Source organism: Caloenas nicobarica, chromosome 5 (genome assembly GCF_036013445.1).
Source record: "Caloenas nicobarica isolate bCalNic1 chromosome 5, bCalNic1.hap1, whole genome shotgun sequence".
Lineage (NCBI taxonomy): Eukaryota > Metazoa > Chordata > Aves > Columbiformes > Columbidae > Caloenas > Caloenas nicobarica.
The window spans coordinates 25,015,511-25,033,498 of NC_088249.1; the positions used below are offsets into that span (position 1 = coordinate 25,015,511).

The window sequence follows — 17,988 nt, forward strand, 5'->3', positions numbered from 1 at the left end:
TATACACTCTCAGAAAAAACCAGTCCTATAAGTGGCAAAGTACACCACATGAGCTCTGTCCAGTACTACAATATTACAAAAGAGCCAGCTAATTCATATATGAGAAGTCCTTTTATAGCCATTAAAGTCAGATTTGTTTAACAAAAACAAACTGTATAGAAATGAATTAAAAAAACAACCTTGAGGAATAATAATTAAATGAGTCTAAAGAAATCTGTAAAAGGAAATAAAGGCAAAGCAAAATTTGCAAGGAGACAGTCTTACATTATTAGACTAATGGATACAGCTGGGGGGTGAAATGCAAGCTTTCATGCACTCAAGTTATTAGCTCTTTAATTAAAAATCATATAACATTATATTGCTAAATTTAACAAGATCCTGAGGAAGTATTACATAAAAATGTAGAAAGAGGTAAATTTTCAATAAACAAAGCTATAGAAGCTTCACATTTCAGGGAATAAACCAACTGCTATTGCAGGAGGTTGGCAAGAAATCTCCCTTTGCCTGCTCGTCTGTAATTGTGCAAAATGGTGAGTAGCTCTTCACACTGACACAACCCACTGTCCGGGGGCAAGACACTGAAAGAGTGCTGGTCTGAGTATGGCAATTCTCACGGTCCTGTCAGAAACTGTTTCCTGAATTGATATAATGTTGTGATCTATGCTACTTCCGGAAAAAAACCCCATTCATTTAGCCCAATGGGCTTCATCTGCCAATCCCAATGCAACACTTAAAAATCAAACCAACAAAAAACCAAACAGGACCCCCCCCAAGCACACACAAAAGGCTATCCGGGAAGTCACAGGTACAGTTCCCCATTCCAGCTTTATTCAATATTGCATTTCTGAAGGAGAAAATTATCAGAAAAAAAAAAAAAAAAAAAATCACTGTTTTGCTCAGCTCTTTGTCCTGAACCCCCATAAACTCCAGTCCTGTTGGGACACATGGATATGGTAGGATTTTTTCCAAGATTTCAATGCCTAGCAAAATGCAAATAGCTATCATTACTTCCAGACTATTAATACCAGTGATCCTCTGATATTCTGAAATAAAGTTATTGTGTTCTTTTATAATCCAGTACAATCTCTGTGCATCAAGGATCAGCACCACAGGGCTTAGACATAAAGCAAAAGGTATGTTCAGATGAAATCAGTTGGGCACGCCGGGGCAGAGACACCAAGCAGATCTACACCAAGACCTGAGGGGAGCAAGAACACACAGCCATTCTCATTAGAAACACAGGGCAGTAAACCAGGCATGTAAACCGAGGGTCATAGCAGAGTTCTCGGCTTCTTTTCCCTCCCCCCATAAAATGTCTATTTCTGCAGGAGATATATGGGAACTAGTTATGAAAGTCAAGCAATTAAAAAGCATTTCTGAGGTATTCATGGGACTGTACCAGCCACAAGTGCCTGACAGCTCGACGCGTGTGCCAGTCCCTGGAGAGCCATCACACTTCAATTACTATCACTAACATTAGTCATTATCAGGCTGGCTTCGGTCCCCAGGGAAGGCAGCTTGTGATGACAATATCCAGCCTCTCCTTGTAAAACAATTCATTAGGCAAAGCGGAACAGCTGGGGCAGCCACGTGGAGGTCTGCAGAGTGGCCGCCCCACCAGGACCTCCAGCTCCTCTTCTCCTTTTGGAGAGGGGCAGCCACCGCCCCCATGACAGCTGTAAAAGCCTCTGGGGACACTTCAGGTTTAATCAGTGATCCTTATACTCAGGGGAAGCATTTAATTGCAAACTTAAAACTAATGGCACTCAGAAGGTTACAACAATCATCAGATAAGAGGCTTCAGGGCATTTTTATCTTGTTCTAATGCTCACAAGTTAATGAGGCAATAAGAGACAGATACTGTCAGACTTGGTCTAGCAGCAGTATACAGACGGGATGTTCAGACCTGCATGTACTGGAGATGCAAGAGGCAAGGTGGTAGGTCCATAATTGATCTTACAGAAGACTTCATGCTCTGAACAACCAAAACCGCTCAATAAAGCGACAAAATGCTAGGAGTTTTTTTTCACAAAGCCTTGTATCCATCATCACCTGTTCCAAAATAAGAAAAAACTGAAAAGGAATATAGCAATACCCCACCAATGTATGTTCAGTCTATTTAACAAATACACAGCATTTCCTTTCTCAAAGCACCAACACTGGCTGAACGAAACAGTGAGACTGATCCTTATATACTGAGTAACTCCACTGCCTCTGAGCTAGCAGGGCAGATGTGCCACCAAACAGGTAAATTAGTACGGATACATAGTAATGATTTTTGGCCTCTAGGCAGCTTGCAAATAGAAATATTTGTATATATAATGTCTGTAAACAACTGAGAATAGGCTTGCTTTTTCTCAGTTACCTTGCTTGAGCACCAGGCTGAAGGGTACTTGATGTTTCATCACCACATTCTCATTTTACTTCTAGTGACAACATACATAATATTTTAATGATGTCTTCCTGTGGCATATAATAGGAGCAAACAGGGGACAAAGACAACATGCAGGATAAGATACTGTATTGGGTTTGCATCACAAGGTTTTGGTAGAGGGGGAGGTACAGGGGTGGCTTCTGTGAGAAGCTGCTAGAAGCTTCCCCCATGTCCAACAGACCCAACACCAGCTGGCTCCAAGATGGACCCACTGCTGGCCAAGGGCAAGCCCATCAGTGACAGTGGTAGCACCTCTGGGATAATATATTTAAGAAGCGGGGGGCAGGGGGGAAATGCAGCAGGACAACAGCAACGGAGAGAGGAGTGAGAATACGTGAGAGGAACAGCTCTGCAGACACCAAGGCCAGTGAAGGAGGGCAGGAGGTGCTTCAGGTGCCAGGGCAGAGATTCCCCTGCAGCCCTTGGTGCAGCCCATGGTGAGGCCGGCTGTCCCCCTGCAGCCCATGGAGGTCCACGGTGGAGCAGAAACCCACCTGCAGCCTATGGAAGACCCCACGCCAAAGCGAGTGGATGCCCGAAGGAGGCTGTGACCCCATGGGAAGCCCACACTGGAACAGGCTCCTGGCAGGACCTGTGACCCTGTGGGGGACCCAGGCTGGAGGAGTCTGTTCCTGAAGGACTGCCTTCCCCATCATGGTCATTACTGAGTGATCTCTACCTGTCCTCACCTCGAGCCACAAGCTTTCTGCTGTATTTTCTCTCTCCTGTCCAGCTGAGGAGGGGAAGATGGAGCAGATTTGGCAGGCACCTGGCATCTAGCCATTGTCAACCCACTGCAGACACTTACTGATACAGGCTTTTATGTGCTTTTTTTTTTTAAAATCTGTGATTTTTCCAATATCTTGCAAAAGAATGTTAACATGAACTCAACCTTATAGTTGGGGAAATAGGGACAGATGAGAAGGCAAATAAACCAACCAAGCAGAACAGCGGTAATGCCAGAAACTGAACCAACATCTCCAAACTCATACTCTAGCGCAATTTTTCACTAGGATCAGCTCCTGCTCTGCAAATAGGTCCAGCTACCCGTGCTGTGGAAGAAAATTCTCTCTTCATTCCTTCCAGAAGCCAAAATTTACAGGAAAACATTTCAGACAGAGGTGATGCAGGGATAATCTTTCCAATATTTCTAAATACAAAGGAAATGTTCTGTTGACACAGAAGTAGAAAAGTTTTAATTGGACGAAGGTATAGACAGCAAAAGAATTTTAAATAATAAATACAGACCAGTTGTAAAGTTTTGAGTGTCCCTGCCTGTTAGGAAATATTGACTGCCTCAGCCTATGTCTAGGTCTTAGCTTATTGAACTTGTAACACCAAGAGGCTTGCATAAGCACAACAGGGCAGAAGTATTGTGTGAGTTGGTATACTGCTTATATAGAACTTGTTTAGAAACTGCTTACGTAGAACATGCGTAGCATTAGAAACTAAATTTGCTGTTGCTTTAGGCTGTAAGCTGTGAACTTTCACCTACATATGCTGAACTTTAACCAAGTTAAGCAAAGCAGGTCCCCCAGAGCCAGTTCAAGCCAGAAGATAAGGGAGCTACGATCATCAGCAGAAGCGGCATCCTTAGAGATAAGGGAAGTAACAGCAGGGCTACAGACTAGAAACACCCACCCGATGACAATGAAGAACTGGGAGACCCCAGACCTTAATATTACAATTGGCCCAAACTGGCACGCGAGGGGTGGGGAACTTAGATTGTAAGGGTATAATTGCCCAGGGATCTCTTTGTTCGCGGTGCCTCTCCAGAGGCATCCTGCTCAAGCTGAAATTGATTGCTGTACCAATTAATACAGAAGTGTCACTCAGAGAACCGGCATGCCAAACAATTTGCTCTGAGAATCCCAGGGGGAGCTACTAGGAAACGAGTGCGTGTGCCTGTGGTGTGTAAGGAGCCAACACAGGGCACCCATCAAGTCACTGGATCCACCCTCCACGAAGGGACTTCAGTCCTAGTGGTAACGTCTCAGGTGGTTTGCTTGTGGTTGCCGTAGCTGTGTGATAAATAAGTTTCCCTAACGCTGCCAGAGCATCTCCCAAGATTTGTTTGGCATTTTTGTGGTTTTAAACCATAATGGAAAAATGCACATAACCTTATGCTTGATCAAAATTTTCCCTATCCTCAATTCCTCCACTGACAGTAATCTACAAGTTATCCTGTCAGAATGAGAGCAGCAAAAAACAGGCTTCTGACAGTAAAATGTAAGAACATTTTGTTTGTAGTCATGTTTCTTTCTGTGCCAAGCATGTGGCAGGTAGAAATGCTTTAATGTGACAGCCCATTCCTTTACTTCTGTGGCTAAAAGCTCTTCAGTCAAGCCCCATTGACCCCTTGCGTGTCTAGACAGATGGTGGTGGTTTCACTGTTCATCTGAGCTGAAACACATAAGAATCTCTGTGTAGGCTGAGGACCACTCTCTTCCTCTGCTTAAAGAATGATACTGAATGGACTGTTATCTCCCTACACAGAAAAACAGGTTTCTGAGCCCAAGCTGCATAGATTCATAATCAGCTATGTGGATGTAAGTATTTGGAAGTCCATCCCCAAAAAGCATGAAAGCCACCACTGTGATACAAGAATCCATAGGTTTCTTGTTCCTAATCAGGCTGCTTTCATGGAAGCAGACCATGGAGTTGCACCTGAGATCTCCTGCTCAAAGCTCATAAGCTGAATCAACCGTTTGGTGCTGTTTTCAGCTGAAACTGGGGAACGCAGGCTCTGAATTAACTTCTAGAAAGGATCTTAGACCACAGAATCCTTGAAACACTGGATGATCTGGGTTACAAAGGCTTAGGAGGCCTCCTACTCAAAGTAGGGTCAATTATGGGGTCAGATCATGTTGAGGTTTTTCTAATAAAGTAAATAATACATCCTGGTTGAAGGATCTTTCAGAGGTGACCTTTGTTTTAACAAAATCAGATCTACAAACTAGGTATGGGGATGTAGATAAAGACAGAAGGAGGATGAAAGAAAAGGCAAAAAGATAGACATTTCAGTAAAGATCGGGTAAAAAGCATCTCATAGTAATTCAGCTTTTATTTAGAACATTGCTGTTGCATTGAGCATCACTCGGTAAGTTTTAAGAGCACAATTATCTGCCAGCTATTGGGCCACTTGGCACATGGTCCTTATCCACAACTTTGGAAACTCAGTTACCAGAGCTGCAATAGATGGACAGCGTCTGACACTCAAAAAGCTCCCCTTTTTACTTCCAACATCAGGCTCCAGAATTAGCAACTATGCAATGGCAGATGTCAGCTTAACATTTCCAACACTCCTACGTCTATGCACATTTAAACACTATCTATGCAATAACAGAGTTTACATTATTTATTATAATCTCCCTTCTGTAAAAGGTGCCCAGCAGACTTAAAAAAATTCAATCAGCTGCATTTGGGGGTCTCAATGCATACTTGACATAATGGAAATTTGGGGGTTTACAGTCACTTTGAATATTTAAAAATAATTTTGTGGTAAAATAATTAACTTCTCACTGTGACCAAAAAATAGTAAGTCACAGACAAAAAAAACATTCAACCCAAACTATATAATCTAGCAAAAGGAGGTTCCACGTACACAAGTATCAAAACCAGGCATCAAACAGAAAATAAAAGCCAAGAGAAACTGCAGAAGTTTTAACTTTTGACACATTTAGGACAGTTTTAGATATTTTTTCCCCTTTTCTCAAACTCCACCAGCATACACCTCCTTCTGCAGCAAGCAGAGTCATCAATGCCTGGAAGACTAGGATGCTGTATGAGTACTTGCCATTAAAATCCACAATAGCACCTTGCTCTCAGAGCAAGGGGGAGGAGGGCGATGAAAGCACGCAGAAATTTCTTGAAGCTTAGAAAAATATTTATTCTACTTCACCAGCCAACAGAGAACACCCTAAGGATCCATGCAGTATTTTTTCCATATATGACAGTTACCTAGATACAGCATTTGTTTTATGGTAAGAATACACAATTTACGCATATGGGTAGTATCACATTTGATACCATCAGTAGACTGTATATCCCCAATTTTGTATTTAAAAACAGTCTGGACTTTTTTTTTTCTGCACATAGAGGGCAACTCAACCACACACCCACTTATTTAAAATAAAACAATAGCAGCCGTGGTCCAGGCTCAATTTCCATCCTCACCATCGCAACCTAATCTCCTGGCAAGTTAATGCAAATCAAAGCAAACACTTCTCTGACACTGGTAGCAAAGCGTGTTCCTCTCCCAAGAGAGACCTGTAAAACAGGACAGTCACTGACAGCAGTACAATTACTGACACAGATACAGACTTTATGGACATGTTTATCTCTGCTGTAAATCCACACTCTCTCTCCACTCCGATTCATGAGTCATAAAGAAATTGCAGATAATGAAAAAGTTGGAGAAATTTACAGCGTGTCGGAAACCTCAGACAGCCAGAAGAAATTAAAGAGCTGACTGAGGATAAATCACACAGGTACAATTAAAACTTCCTATACCTTCTTCACTTCCAAACTGGGGCACAAGCCAATGGAGATGATGAAAAGTTGAGGTCATGACTCCTCTGACTGTAATCATTTCTTAACTACCTACATGTCAAAATTAGCCAATTCACAGATCACGTATGAATGGCAATTTCAAGCCGACATTCTGATGTCTTGCTCTTCCAACAGGAGCTGCCCCAGAAGGACCCTGCCTGTGAATGAGCCACCCAGTGAGCAGCATAAGGAAAGGTGATTTCCTCGTCCCTCTGCAGGTGCCGAGTATCTCCTACCACAGCGCTGTGCATTAAAATGAAGCAGTTCTACAGCGTGGGAGGAGGGCATGAAGAGAATCAGGAGAAAGGCCAAGGTTTCACAGGGAAATCATAGCAGCTTAGACATCGCGGTGACAGGGCCATATAAACACTGTAACAGACAATGAAAGTGTTCTTTTCACAACTCTGAAACAATCAAACAAGGACCAAGAATGACAATGTAAATTGAAAACAGCCTCCATGTTTTTTCCAGCTAGGGAAAACAAAACCAACCATTTCAACTGATTGTGTAGTTCCTGAAAAACTCAGTGATCATCTCCTAACCCACAAATGAACCATCCAAAATGTGAGACATTTTCTGGGAGAAGTCTACTAACTCTGCCAAGTAAATCTTTAAGCTAACTGCATATTACAGAAATCCAGTGTCCAAAGAGCATAATTTTGTTGTCCAGCTATAAAACTCTGCCTTCAAGCTTTGAAGCACATGAAGTATACTATTTCACATGAAGTCCTTGCCAAACACAGTACTAAATAACAAAATAAGGGAGAAATATGCTTTCAGGCAAAACTGAAACATGATGAAGATTAATTCAGGAAGGCAGGGAATATAGAAACCAACCAAGAAAAAAACAGTTGCTACAAAGAAAATTGTAAGCAGAGCAGAAGTAACTTAGCACATCCATCTCAAACTGCTTTCTCCTGTGCAGGACAGCTCACCTTGCAAGAGTAAATAAAGAGCAAATAAACTATATTTTAAGTTTAAGGACATAATGAGCACTAGACTTGGATTCTAAAACAAATTTTCTTCTTGTTTCAGATTAATACAGACACACTGGCGCTAGAAGCACTATACTTCTGGAGGTAGAAGCTTTTAACAAACAAAAAGTCAGCATTCTCCTTACTCTTGTCAGCAGTTACGATGTTAAGAACATTGCTATATCTTTCTAATAACTGGCACTGTGACTCCTGCTGTGGGATCTAGATTTGGATCCACACCACGTGATCCTCTTTCACTTTATTTCCTTCTTCCTTCTCCAAAAGCCAGTTCTCTTCTCCAGCTCCACCACAACACTTCAGGTTTTCTATTTCTCCAAGGGAATAAGGAGAGAGTTCATGTTCAGGGAAGATTCTGCTCTTCTACATAGATTCTAAAATCTCATTTTGGCTAACGAGAAACCATAAAAATCCAGTTCGCTTTTTCATGCAGCTTCCCAGACTGCAGAGAGTGGACATACAGCTTTTACTAAAAAATGGACCAACAAGAGATTTCAGAAGGTGCCATAAGACAGACACCCCACTGATACCCTGAATATTAAAACACTCTTTACTTGCACATACCTGCTGATATGTTCATTTCCTACAAATGTAAGAATCTGAAATATTTTTTTTACAAACAAGTGTACAGACAGACCAGAAAAGGCACTTGGCAAGTGTACTGCAGGAAGTGGGGGTGTGTTCAGAAGTGTAAAGTAAGGTTTCTGAGCTTAAAAAGCCTCGGTGTTGATTGACTCAGGACTAAAAAAAAAAATGTGGTTACGGTTAGGAAACATTTTTATGTGATCAGTTACATCCTTGATATAAGCCTGTTCGGGCACAAGTGCCATGTGTTTTGCACGGAGCTTCAAGGCTGCATGTTGATACTACATTTTACTGCACTCCCAGAAAAGAGAATCCATTACAGAAAAGGAAAGAGACGTTTTGGTAAGAGGATACATGGTTCTCCCTCCTTTCCTTACTTTGATTCTAATTCAACAACTTACACAAAGTTCAAGTTTAATAACTGACACATCCTGATTTTTTAGTTTAATAGATAACAGGAATTCAGTCCACCAAAGGTGAAGTCCCTGATTTAAACATATCCTACCTACAATCAGCATCAAAAAAAGGAAGAAAACAAACAAACAAAACCACCACACCTCAATGAGTGAATTCATATTTAACCATACAGGGAAGAGCCATCCCAGCCCTGAAATTATCCATGTTAAGACCAGCCTGCAAGGATCACAGGCAGAACTAAGTATATATGTTTCAAAACATTCTGCAGTTAAATCCTGCTGAAGGAAAAAGTAGTAACTGCTCTACCCCTCCAAACCTACAAAAAAGCTGAACTTGCAGGCAAGAGATCATGATAGACAGCACTTATTGAAGACAAATGAAAAAACAAAGACTACCAATCTGACAAGTGGCAATCCGTAAACAGTTTGGAGTTCAGAAGGCCTCCTTTATGACTTTACAGAAATTTCAGGGGCTGCTGTGGCTCCAGAGGACCACAATTCACGGCCAAGAACAGCTTAACTTGGGAGCAAGGAAGCTGTTCCTCACTCATGTGCCCATTCATCTCTTGCTGTCTCTGGAAGGGTCTCTCCATTACAGGGACACCTCAGTGATTTCTGGTAGCAGTTACTTAACTGCCACGCAGTCTAGCCTGTTACCAAAATAAAATAAAAAACCCACTGCCAGACAAAAGGTACTTCCAACCCAGCACCCCGTTTCTGACAAACGCCTCTGGAAGAGTGGAAGAGCAGGGAAGCACACAGCTGTACCTGCCCACTAATCTCTCCCAGCTTTCTGTATCTCCAAGATTTCCAAGCCACTGGTGACTTCTCTGTGGTCAGACAGTCTCAATGGATTTATCTTCCAATAATTTGTCTCATTTACTGAGTGAGATAAACTCTGTGGCCCCAACCTTCAGCAGCGATGAGTTCTGACTTTACCACATAGCACAAGTGTCTCCTCGTGTCTGTCCTGACACACTGTTTTATTCTCTCTGGCTCCCATCCTACAAGAAACACTGAAGATTCATTCCCTATTCACACCTTCTCTGCATTAATCAGTTTTACAGATCTTTATCACGTACTGCACCAGTTGTCTCTCTCCTGCCTAAAAACTCCAAGTCATTTACTCATGCTTAATATTAAGGAAAACTACCACTGACTGACTAAACCCTGACTTTTCCTTTTTCAGTCTGTGGTGCTACAAGATGGCCAACTTTCTGCTGTTCACCTGACATCTCCCAGGTCATCCAGGTCTGATTCTCAAGCTCTTGATTGGTAGCATCAAATAGCTCTTCCATTGTACCCTTGGTATTTTATTTGCTTGAACACACACAGAAAATAAATCAGCATTACAAAGAAAACAGGAGCAAAGTTGCTAAAATCAGTGAAAGTCAGGGCACACAAAACCATGGGGGACTATAAATAGGGAGACTTGGTTGAGCATGTTCAGTAAATGTCTTATTGCTCTTGAAAGAGTGTGAGAATTTGACACTGGATAACAGAGTCATTCTTACATTCCTAATTTTACAGGAAGAAAAGCACAAACCAGCTTCAATTCCAAATAAAAAAAAATTAAAAAAAAAAAAAAAAATCAATCTAGCGTAAGAGAGCAGACTAGCAAAAAGTACTGATGGGAAAATTATAAATGGTATTCATGCCTGTGGGGTCAGTTATCTCACATTTTCTAATATTTAAGGCAGATACTGCACAAAAGCATCATCACCTCCACAAACATATCGGGCCTTTAAAATAATAGCTTTTTCACGAAGTCTTGCATTGGCAATATCACCAAAGCTATATTGTGATAGTATAGGAGCCAGATAATCTCTCTGGCATCAGAGAGATTTTATAAACATGGCTGTGATACCAGGTATGTATATATACACATTTTAGGACTTCTGAACCAGTATAGCAGCTGTCATCTGAAAAACATCAGAGATTCACAAGGAAGTAATAGCAGGGACTTCAGAACATCCCTGGACAACCACATTCCTTCAGTGACATGGTGCTTTTCCTGCTTCCCCATGCTACCTGTTATATTTACACATAGGTTTGTCCCAAAGTTTGGGGGAGCTTAGGGGGAGGTAACCCACTTTTTTTTTTTCTTTTTTTTTTAAGAAAAACATATTTTTCTCTATGTATGTAGTTCTCAGATACATCCCTCTGTATATTCAAAAGGATGACAGGGCAGATCTTTAACAATAACTGCAATCAAGGATAACAAAAACCACCAAGTTTGTGTACTAGCAATGTATGCACTTCCCAGAGCTGATACCTCATGAAGCCAAGACTTTAAAAATCTGCTGAAGTCAACTTTGACACAGTTGCTCTGAAAGCTGTAATGGGTCATACAGTGTAAAACCAGAGAGCTACATATCTAAATTCACAGTTATTTACACAAACGGCTTTGCAACTTGCTGCTTTGTGGGCACAAGCATTGAGTTGGGATCTGCGACAGGGTTCCCAGATGAGAACTACCTCCCTCTTGCTTGCCACATCAGCTGTGGTCTCCTCACTCTGTGGTGCTCACTACCCTGCTCCAAGGAAAGCAGCTGAAAAGTCCATAACAAGGCAATATGCCTATATCTTTTTCTTTTTTTTTCCCAGATTTCTGCCAACAGGAGAGAAAAGACTCACTGACCAGCTGCAGCTCACATTCAGCAGTGACATCATGTCTCCCAAAGTCACCGTAACTACACGAACTATTAAAAGTAGGTGTGTTCCCTGAGCCCTGTTCTTCCTCCCACCCTTAGAATACTCACATTAACAGGGAAAGCAAAATCCACACAAAGCAGGATTTTAAATATTAAAAATGGGTTCAATGTATTCTAATGAATAAAAACTCTAACAGAAGTAAAACATAAGCTCTAATGAGAGAACTGAAGCAAAAAGAGAAGAGCAGTAACAAGCAAGAGGACAAGGTAGAATTTTACAAAGCTTAAAAAGGAGGCAAGAAAACACAAGCTGAAACCCCAGAAGAGGTGCTGAAAAACAATTTATTTTTCAAAGATTTCATTATTGATACCAGTTCCTGAGCCTGGAAGCTGCAGGAAAACTCCTGAACCACCTTGTAGCAAAGAATAAAAACACAAACCAGAGCCCTAAGGATAGCCCATCCCTTAAGAGGAGAATAAAAATAAAGAATTAAATCATTGGTTCATGCTACAAACATCCTGCTTCATTCAAGGAAGGCTATCCTTTAGGTGAATTCTGTGCTAAGGGAAGAATATTCCGCAAGGAACAGACGTGAGTGAGCAAGAATCCATCTATTAGCATGCTAGAAGGAGAGCATTCCCCATGATCACCTTGGAGATCCTTTCTGATCCACAAGATCTTCAGTGCAAGTCATCAGCAAATTAAATGGTGCAAATGAGAAATTCTGATTTATGGCAGAAACCCCATATTTTATTGGCAGTTTAACGGCCTGCATCTTAGTAAACCAGAAATGGAAGTACAGGAGGCCATGCAGCCAGCAGTCAGAAATATATTTTTAAAAAAGCAAGGTGCTCACTTATCCATTTGGTTAGAAGAAATGCCAAACAGAAGTCTTTTTAAACTACAAAGGTAAAACACCACCAAAAATAAGCAACTTGTCTGAGTAGGAACTAACTGTATTAGGTACTACTGAAGCTAGAAAAATTGGAAACATAGCTGGACAGATCACCAGTTACCTTATTCAGAAAGAAACAACTGAATCCCCAGACAAGGAAGAGGGAAACTGGCTTTATCAAAAATAGCATTAACCATTTCAGTTGTCAAAGGTCTCCTTTGACACTGTCACACACACTCAGAGACTGATGTGTTAGCAGATCAAGCTACTGCAGCCTAAACAGGTCCATGCTACACTGCACAGAAATCACGACAGAGGGTAAGAAGCCTGACTCCTGGGGTGCCCACACAAAATATCAGAGGAAGCTCCGTCAGCATTACTTCAGCCTGAATGATGGTCAGTCTATGTCAGACCTCTAACAGTAAAAGTCAGCTCTAAAGTTTCTAGTCAACTGTTTCTTGAACTCACTGTTAGAATCCAAGGAGGACAAGTCTATTCAGTTTCATATGATAAAGAAAAACTTCCACAGAACTCTGCGCTAATTAAGATATAATCATTTAAATCACATAAGAATACGTAGCTTAAAGCGCAGACCAGTGAAACAGCAGTGACTGTAAAACTGGCTACTTTTAAAAGTGGAGGACAACTGTAAATCAAACCAGGTGCCAAACAAGCTGGAAAGAAAACGTAAGTTATATGTTAACAATTTAATTTGATTCACAGAAGACACAGGACATTCAACAAAATAGCCAAGGGTACAGAAAGTACAGGTAACCCTATGGGAAACAGAGGGGAGAAAGTTAGTTGTAAAGAACAGAAACCTGTGAGAAGCAAGCAACAAAAAGAGGAACTGAGAAATCCATGGCCAAAAAGTTAGGGACGGCAGGCATTATATATAATAACAATGTGGAATCCAGAAAATAGCATTCAACTGTTCCTAGACAAAAGCACTGAAGATGAACAAAGCATTCAATACATGTGTTTTAAATTTGTCAAGAAAGCCTGCTCTTATACAGACAAAACAGTAAGACAGTTCATATGAATTTAAGAAATGTAATTCAGTAATTATTAACTTATCAAACTACTTAATCTCAAATCAGTTCCTCAGATTTCAATTTTAGTGTTGCAATAGCACCTTGAAGAATACATTTTTCAAAAGGCACCTAGTTCCACATGTCACTTTGCCTAATGAATTCTAATGCAAAATTAACATGAAGTGTGCTGTGAACTGGTTCAATAACAGACCTCACAACATAACTACAAAGTAGTTCAAAACTACAATGGATACATTTGTCATGGAGTGCTGTGGGAATCACTCTGGTCCTGCACAGCATTTTACCAATAACTTGGATGAAAACAGAAGTCTCTAAAAATACAAAGGATTTGAGATGAGATGTAGAAGAGGAGAGTTGGAAGGAAAAGTTGCTAACACAATGCAACAGAATTGTTTCTCACACTCATTATAGACAAAACATTTGAAAATAACACAAAAAGAAAAAACAAACAAACAAGAAAACAAAAACCACAGTGCACATTCAGAACAGGAAATGTCACAAAAAGCAATCTTGGAAAGAACTTCAAATCATGACTGAAAATGGTACAGTTTTATACAAAAGCAGCAAGACTTCTCTGTGAAGCCTCACGCTGCCATCTAGAGGAGACTTGTCAGAGGCGGTTTTAATCCTAGTTTTGACAGTTTCAATTGACAGTCAAGTAGAAATGAGACTATTAAATTTCAATACACAGAGATATAATCAAATCCAACACATCTGGACCAAAACCACAAGACCCTTAACTCTAATTAAGAGATCTTTTGGATTTTTCTTCCTGTTCTCTCACTTAGGTAAGTCTGTAAGAGAAAAGAACTTAAAGACAGTATTAGGAAAAATGGTCCTGAGAAGCTCTGTTCAAACTCCATATGCAATTTTCTGTGAAAATTTTCCTAAGGTAAATATATGACGCACAAAGCAATAGTGTATTATAGCCTAAAGGAAAACAGACTTTAGTGACAAGAAGTTACAAACACGGAGAGCTTTCATACAGCTTGAAAATTCAAGATTTCAGTTACTACAGACTAAAGGTTATAACCTCAGATATTTCGTTTGTTTGCTCACTATGTCTTCTTTCTGTATTTATTCATTTTTGGTAAAAATAAATGGAAATGCATGCAACAAATATTGCTAAGGAAACAACCACCTTGTTAGCATTAAGTAACTTAGGCTCTGTTTAAGCTCCACGTAGCAGGACAAAGCTGTCTGACATTTAAGCATACAACTTAACTGAGAAAGCAAATCATCAGCCAATCTTTATATTTGACTCAGTTTTAGATTGTTCTACACCACTAAACGCTTTCCACAGTCTTAACAGATGTTAGCACTGGAAGTAAAATAAGCTTGCAGGGAGTGTGTTAAAATAGGCTTAATGATTTGTTAATAAGGCGTCATTAGGATATCCTAGCTTTACAGCCAGGAAGACTACAAAGGTCTATTACTGCTTTTTGTTATTGACTGAAAGGAAGTTAAAAGACCTCTAAGTTTTAAAACTTTCAGTGCTTTGTGTAGCCCAAGAGTAACTGCAACTAAGATCTATGCTACAGCAAACTTAAGCAGAAAAAAATCAATGTGTCCATACATACAGGTAGCATTTAAAAGAAACACAATATTCTTGAAATCCTCAAAGCTGGATCAATCTGTTAACAACAGAGTCCTAAATGTGAAGATGTAAGCAGGTCCTTCTTCAAAAAACTGATAAAAATTTGCTGTTCGTAAGCGGGATGAAGGTCAACTTTAGTATTCAATAACATCACCTCCTGACACAATCAAGTGTAGAAAAAAAAAACCAAACAACCCAAACCACAAACAGCTCCAGAAGCAGAAAACAATACAAACACTAAGGATAGGACAACCCAATGCACAAGTGAAAGTTTCACTGTGGAGGCAGCGCATGAAGTTTGACTGAAGTACTGTCACAAGTGTTCTGAGAAATAGCTTTAGTATCTGAGTGGGAAATTAAGCAAAGTGACCTGATTTATCTAAGGCAACGTTAAGTCAGGAACAGAAGTCTCTGTGCCACTAGACAACACCAGGCTGACATGTGACCTCTTGTTATTTCTGTTGTTTCCCTCATGCAGGTAGGCTGTAAGTTGGAGATATTACCTGTCTCTCTCATCCTCTTTTGTCTGTCACTATTACTGTGAGACACTTGCCAAACTTGCCAACACATTTTCCAGCTACAAATGTACCAGAAGCACATGCTTCAGTGGGAAGATTTGCAGTGTGGTCTGTCACATCTGCATACAGCACTTACATTCATCCAGTCCCAGCTGGTAAGCCAGGTTCTGCAGGCCACGGACTTTTTCCATCAGGTTGGCTGTAGTGAGGCTCCCCAGCTCTATGAGAGAAAAGTGTGAACACTGTCTGTAGCCCTCTAGTGACAGTTTACCGGTTTACTACCTCACAGAGCACTTTCAAGTCACTTTTGACAAGATTTATTTCCAGTGATCAGAGTTCAAAATTCAAGCTGATGCCACTCCTGATTTTAACACACTAAGAAAAGACCAGCTTTCTCTACTGAAAAAGCCACAGATCTGGTTCATACTGTGATCTGCCACCACTGTAATGAGCAACTTGCCCCGTATTTTGGAAGTTGTTGTAAATTCACATTGCTATGTGAACAAGCTACAAAAGAGTACACAAGAGAATGGACTTACTATATATTAATAATGTGTGTTTAGGCACATTTCTTGCAGCAAGTCAAAGTTAATTTGTCCCACTTTCACTTTGGAACAGCTTATCTGAAATTCACATGAGAGACAGCCCGCTCAAGGATGTTTACTGCAAACTAACAGCTGTAACAGGCAGCAAATCTACATACTAGCTAGCCCCTCTGTAGCTTGCTCACACAGCCTTACTGCTCAATTAGAGATCTTGGATCTGTAAGTGAAGACACATGCATAGAGCATCTCTGAACAAGTCAATCAACAAGTCTAAACTGCTCACCAAATTTGGTTAGCTGAGGCCCACCAAAAAATTCATGACACTTCTCAAAATACAGAAGACACCCACTATACTTACGCAGTGAGAAACTGGTAAGAGAGGTAACTGAAATATATGTAACATTACACTGCTTCAACTAGTTCTTGCATGCCTGCTCTGAAAAATCAGCCCGCCACTGACATCTGGATATTCTCTTAGAGGTAACTGGATCAATGAAAAATATGTATCATTAACAAGAGGCTCCTGCGCTGGATATTCTGGAAACGCAAGTGCTAAAGACCTGAGGCCACAGGGCCACCTCCAGAACATTTAAAGAAGCCTCTTAAGAAAGCACTAAATTCCCATGTGCTTTGGCAATGTTATTTCCTACTCACAACATCCATACGCACCCTTTAACATGTCGATATCATCGTTTTCCAATTCAGCCATCCATTTGGGAGGAGAACTTGTAATAGGCTGTTTTGAAAAAAAAATAAAGTTGAAACTCAGATATGTGCATTTTTAGAATTATACATTATAGTCTGATCTCATATTGAAAACTAGTTACACTGACAGCAAAAAATAAGAGCATTCCTGGTGCTCTGTGGAGATATTTTTACGTTTAACCTTGTTCTCTAGCTCTCCCTGGCCCAGAGTTAAAATCGGCACAGTACCACCTGCAAGCCAAAGTCAGTACGAAAAGCGAGATTTCCTAAAGTTTAAAAGCTTTTATGTCTTCCTAGACGTTATTCTCATTTACAGCAAATTGCATAAGGTATAAAAATATATATATAAAGAGATATTAAAGCCGAAAGGGTGATGCTACCCCATCCTGGAGCTATAACCGAGCTACGCTGCCGGACCGGAGCCGCGGAGCCGCGAAGCCGCACGGGCGCTCACTCACGCTTTTGAAGGAGGCGGCGAACTCGGCGACGCCGGGCACTGGGGAGACAAAACGAAGGGCAGCGGCGGGTCAGCGCCTCCGCCCGCAGCCCCGCAGCCCCCCGGCCTCAGAAGGGCCGCGCCGTGGCGGGGCGAGCTCCCCGCTCCCGCCGCGGACAGGGCCGCGGGCCCGCCGGACTTACGCTGCTCGGGCCACAGGTCCGGGGAGGCGCGGTCCAGCTTCTCGAAGCTCAGCAGCGATGCCTCCAGGTCGGCGCCTGCAAGAGAAAGGGGATGGGGGGGTGTGTGAGGCACCGCCCGGGCCCCGCCGGCGGGACGGGGAGCGGGACGGCGCCGCCAGCCCTCGCGCCTTACCATCCGCGGCGGCCGCCATCTTGCCCGCCTCACGTGACGCGTCGTGACCACGGCCGAGCCCGACGGAGAGAGGAAAAACAAACCACCCCCGAACCCCACGTGTCGCTCTCGCCGCCACCGCCAGGAGGCGTCGCCGCTGGGCGGTGCTCGGCCAATCCGGGCTCCGACGGTCAGCGGGCGGCTGAGCTCTCGCGGCCAATCCACGGCCCGGCACGGGGGGCGGGAGGGG

General features: G+C 41.8%; 1 protein-coding gene across 2 annotated transcripts in view; it reads right to left on the reverse strand.

Annotated features, from left to right (window-relative positions):
* The window catches only part of LIN52 (lin-52 DREAM MuvB core complex component), a 45,357-nt gene extending 27,520 nt beyond the window's left edge, over positions 1-17,837 (reverse strand). The window contains exons 1-6 of one of the 2 annotated variants that reach the window (XM_065635795.1): positions 17,760-17,837; positions 17,588-17,662; positions 17,407-17,444; positions 16,913-16,979; positions 15,835-15,918; positions 6,348-7,354 (exon numbers count right to left, since the gene is read on the reverse strand). In XM_065635795.1, coding sequence (XP_065491867.1) covers positions 7,323-7,354; positions 15,835-15,918; positions 16,913-16,979; positions 17,407-17,444; positions 17,588-17,662; positions 17,760-17,778 — 315 coding nt within the window. In that variant the 5' untranslated portion in view covers positions 17,779-17,837 and the 3' untranslated portion in view covers positions 6,348-7,322. Of the gene's footprint in view, positions 1-6,347; positions 7,355-15,834; positions 15,919-16,912; positions 16,980-17,406; positions 17,445-17,587; positions 17,663-17,759 lie in introns of those variants that run through there. The other variant, XM_065635794.1, reaches the window with a different exon arrangement.
* Between the last annotated feature and the right edge of the window lie 151 nt (positions 17,838-17,988).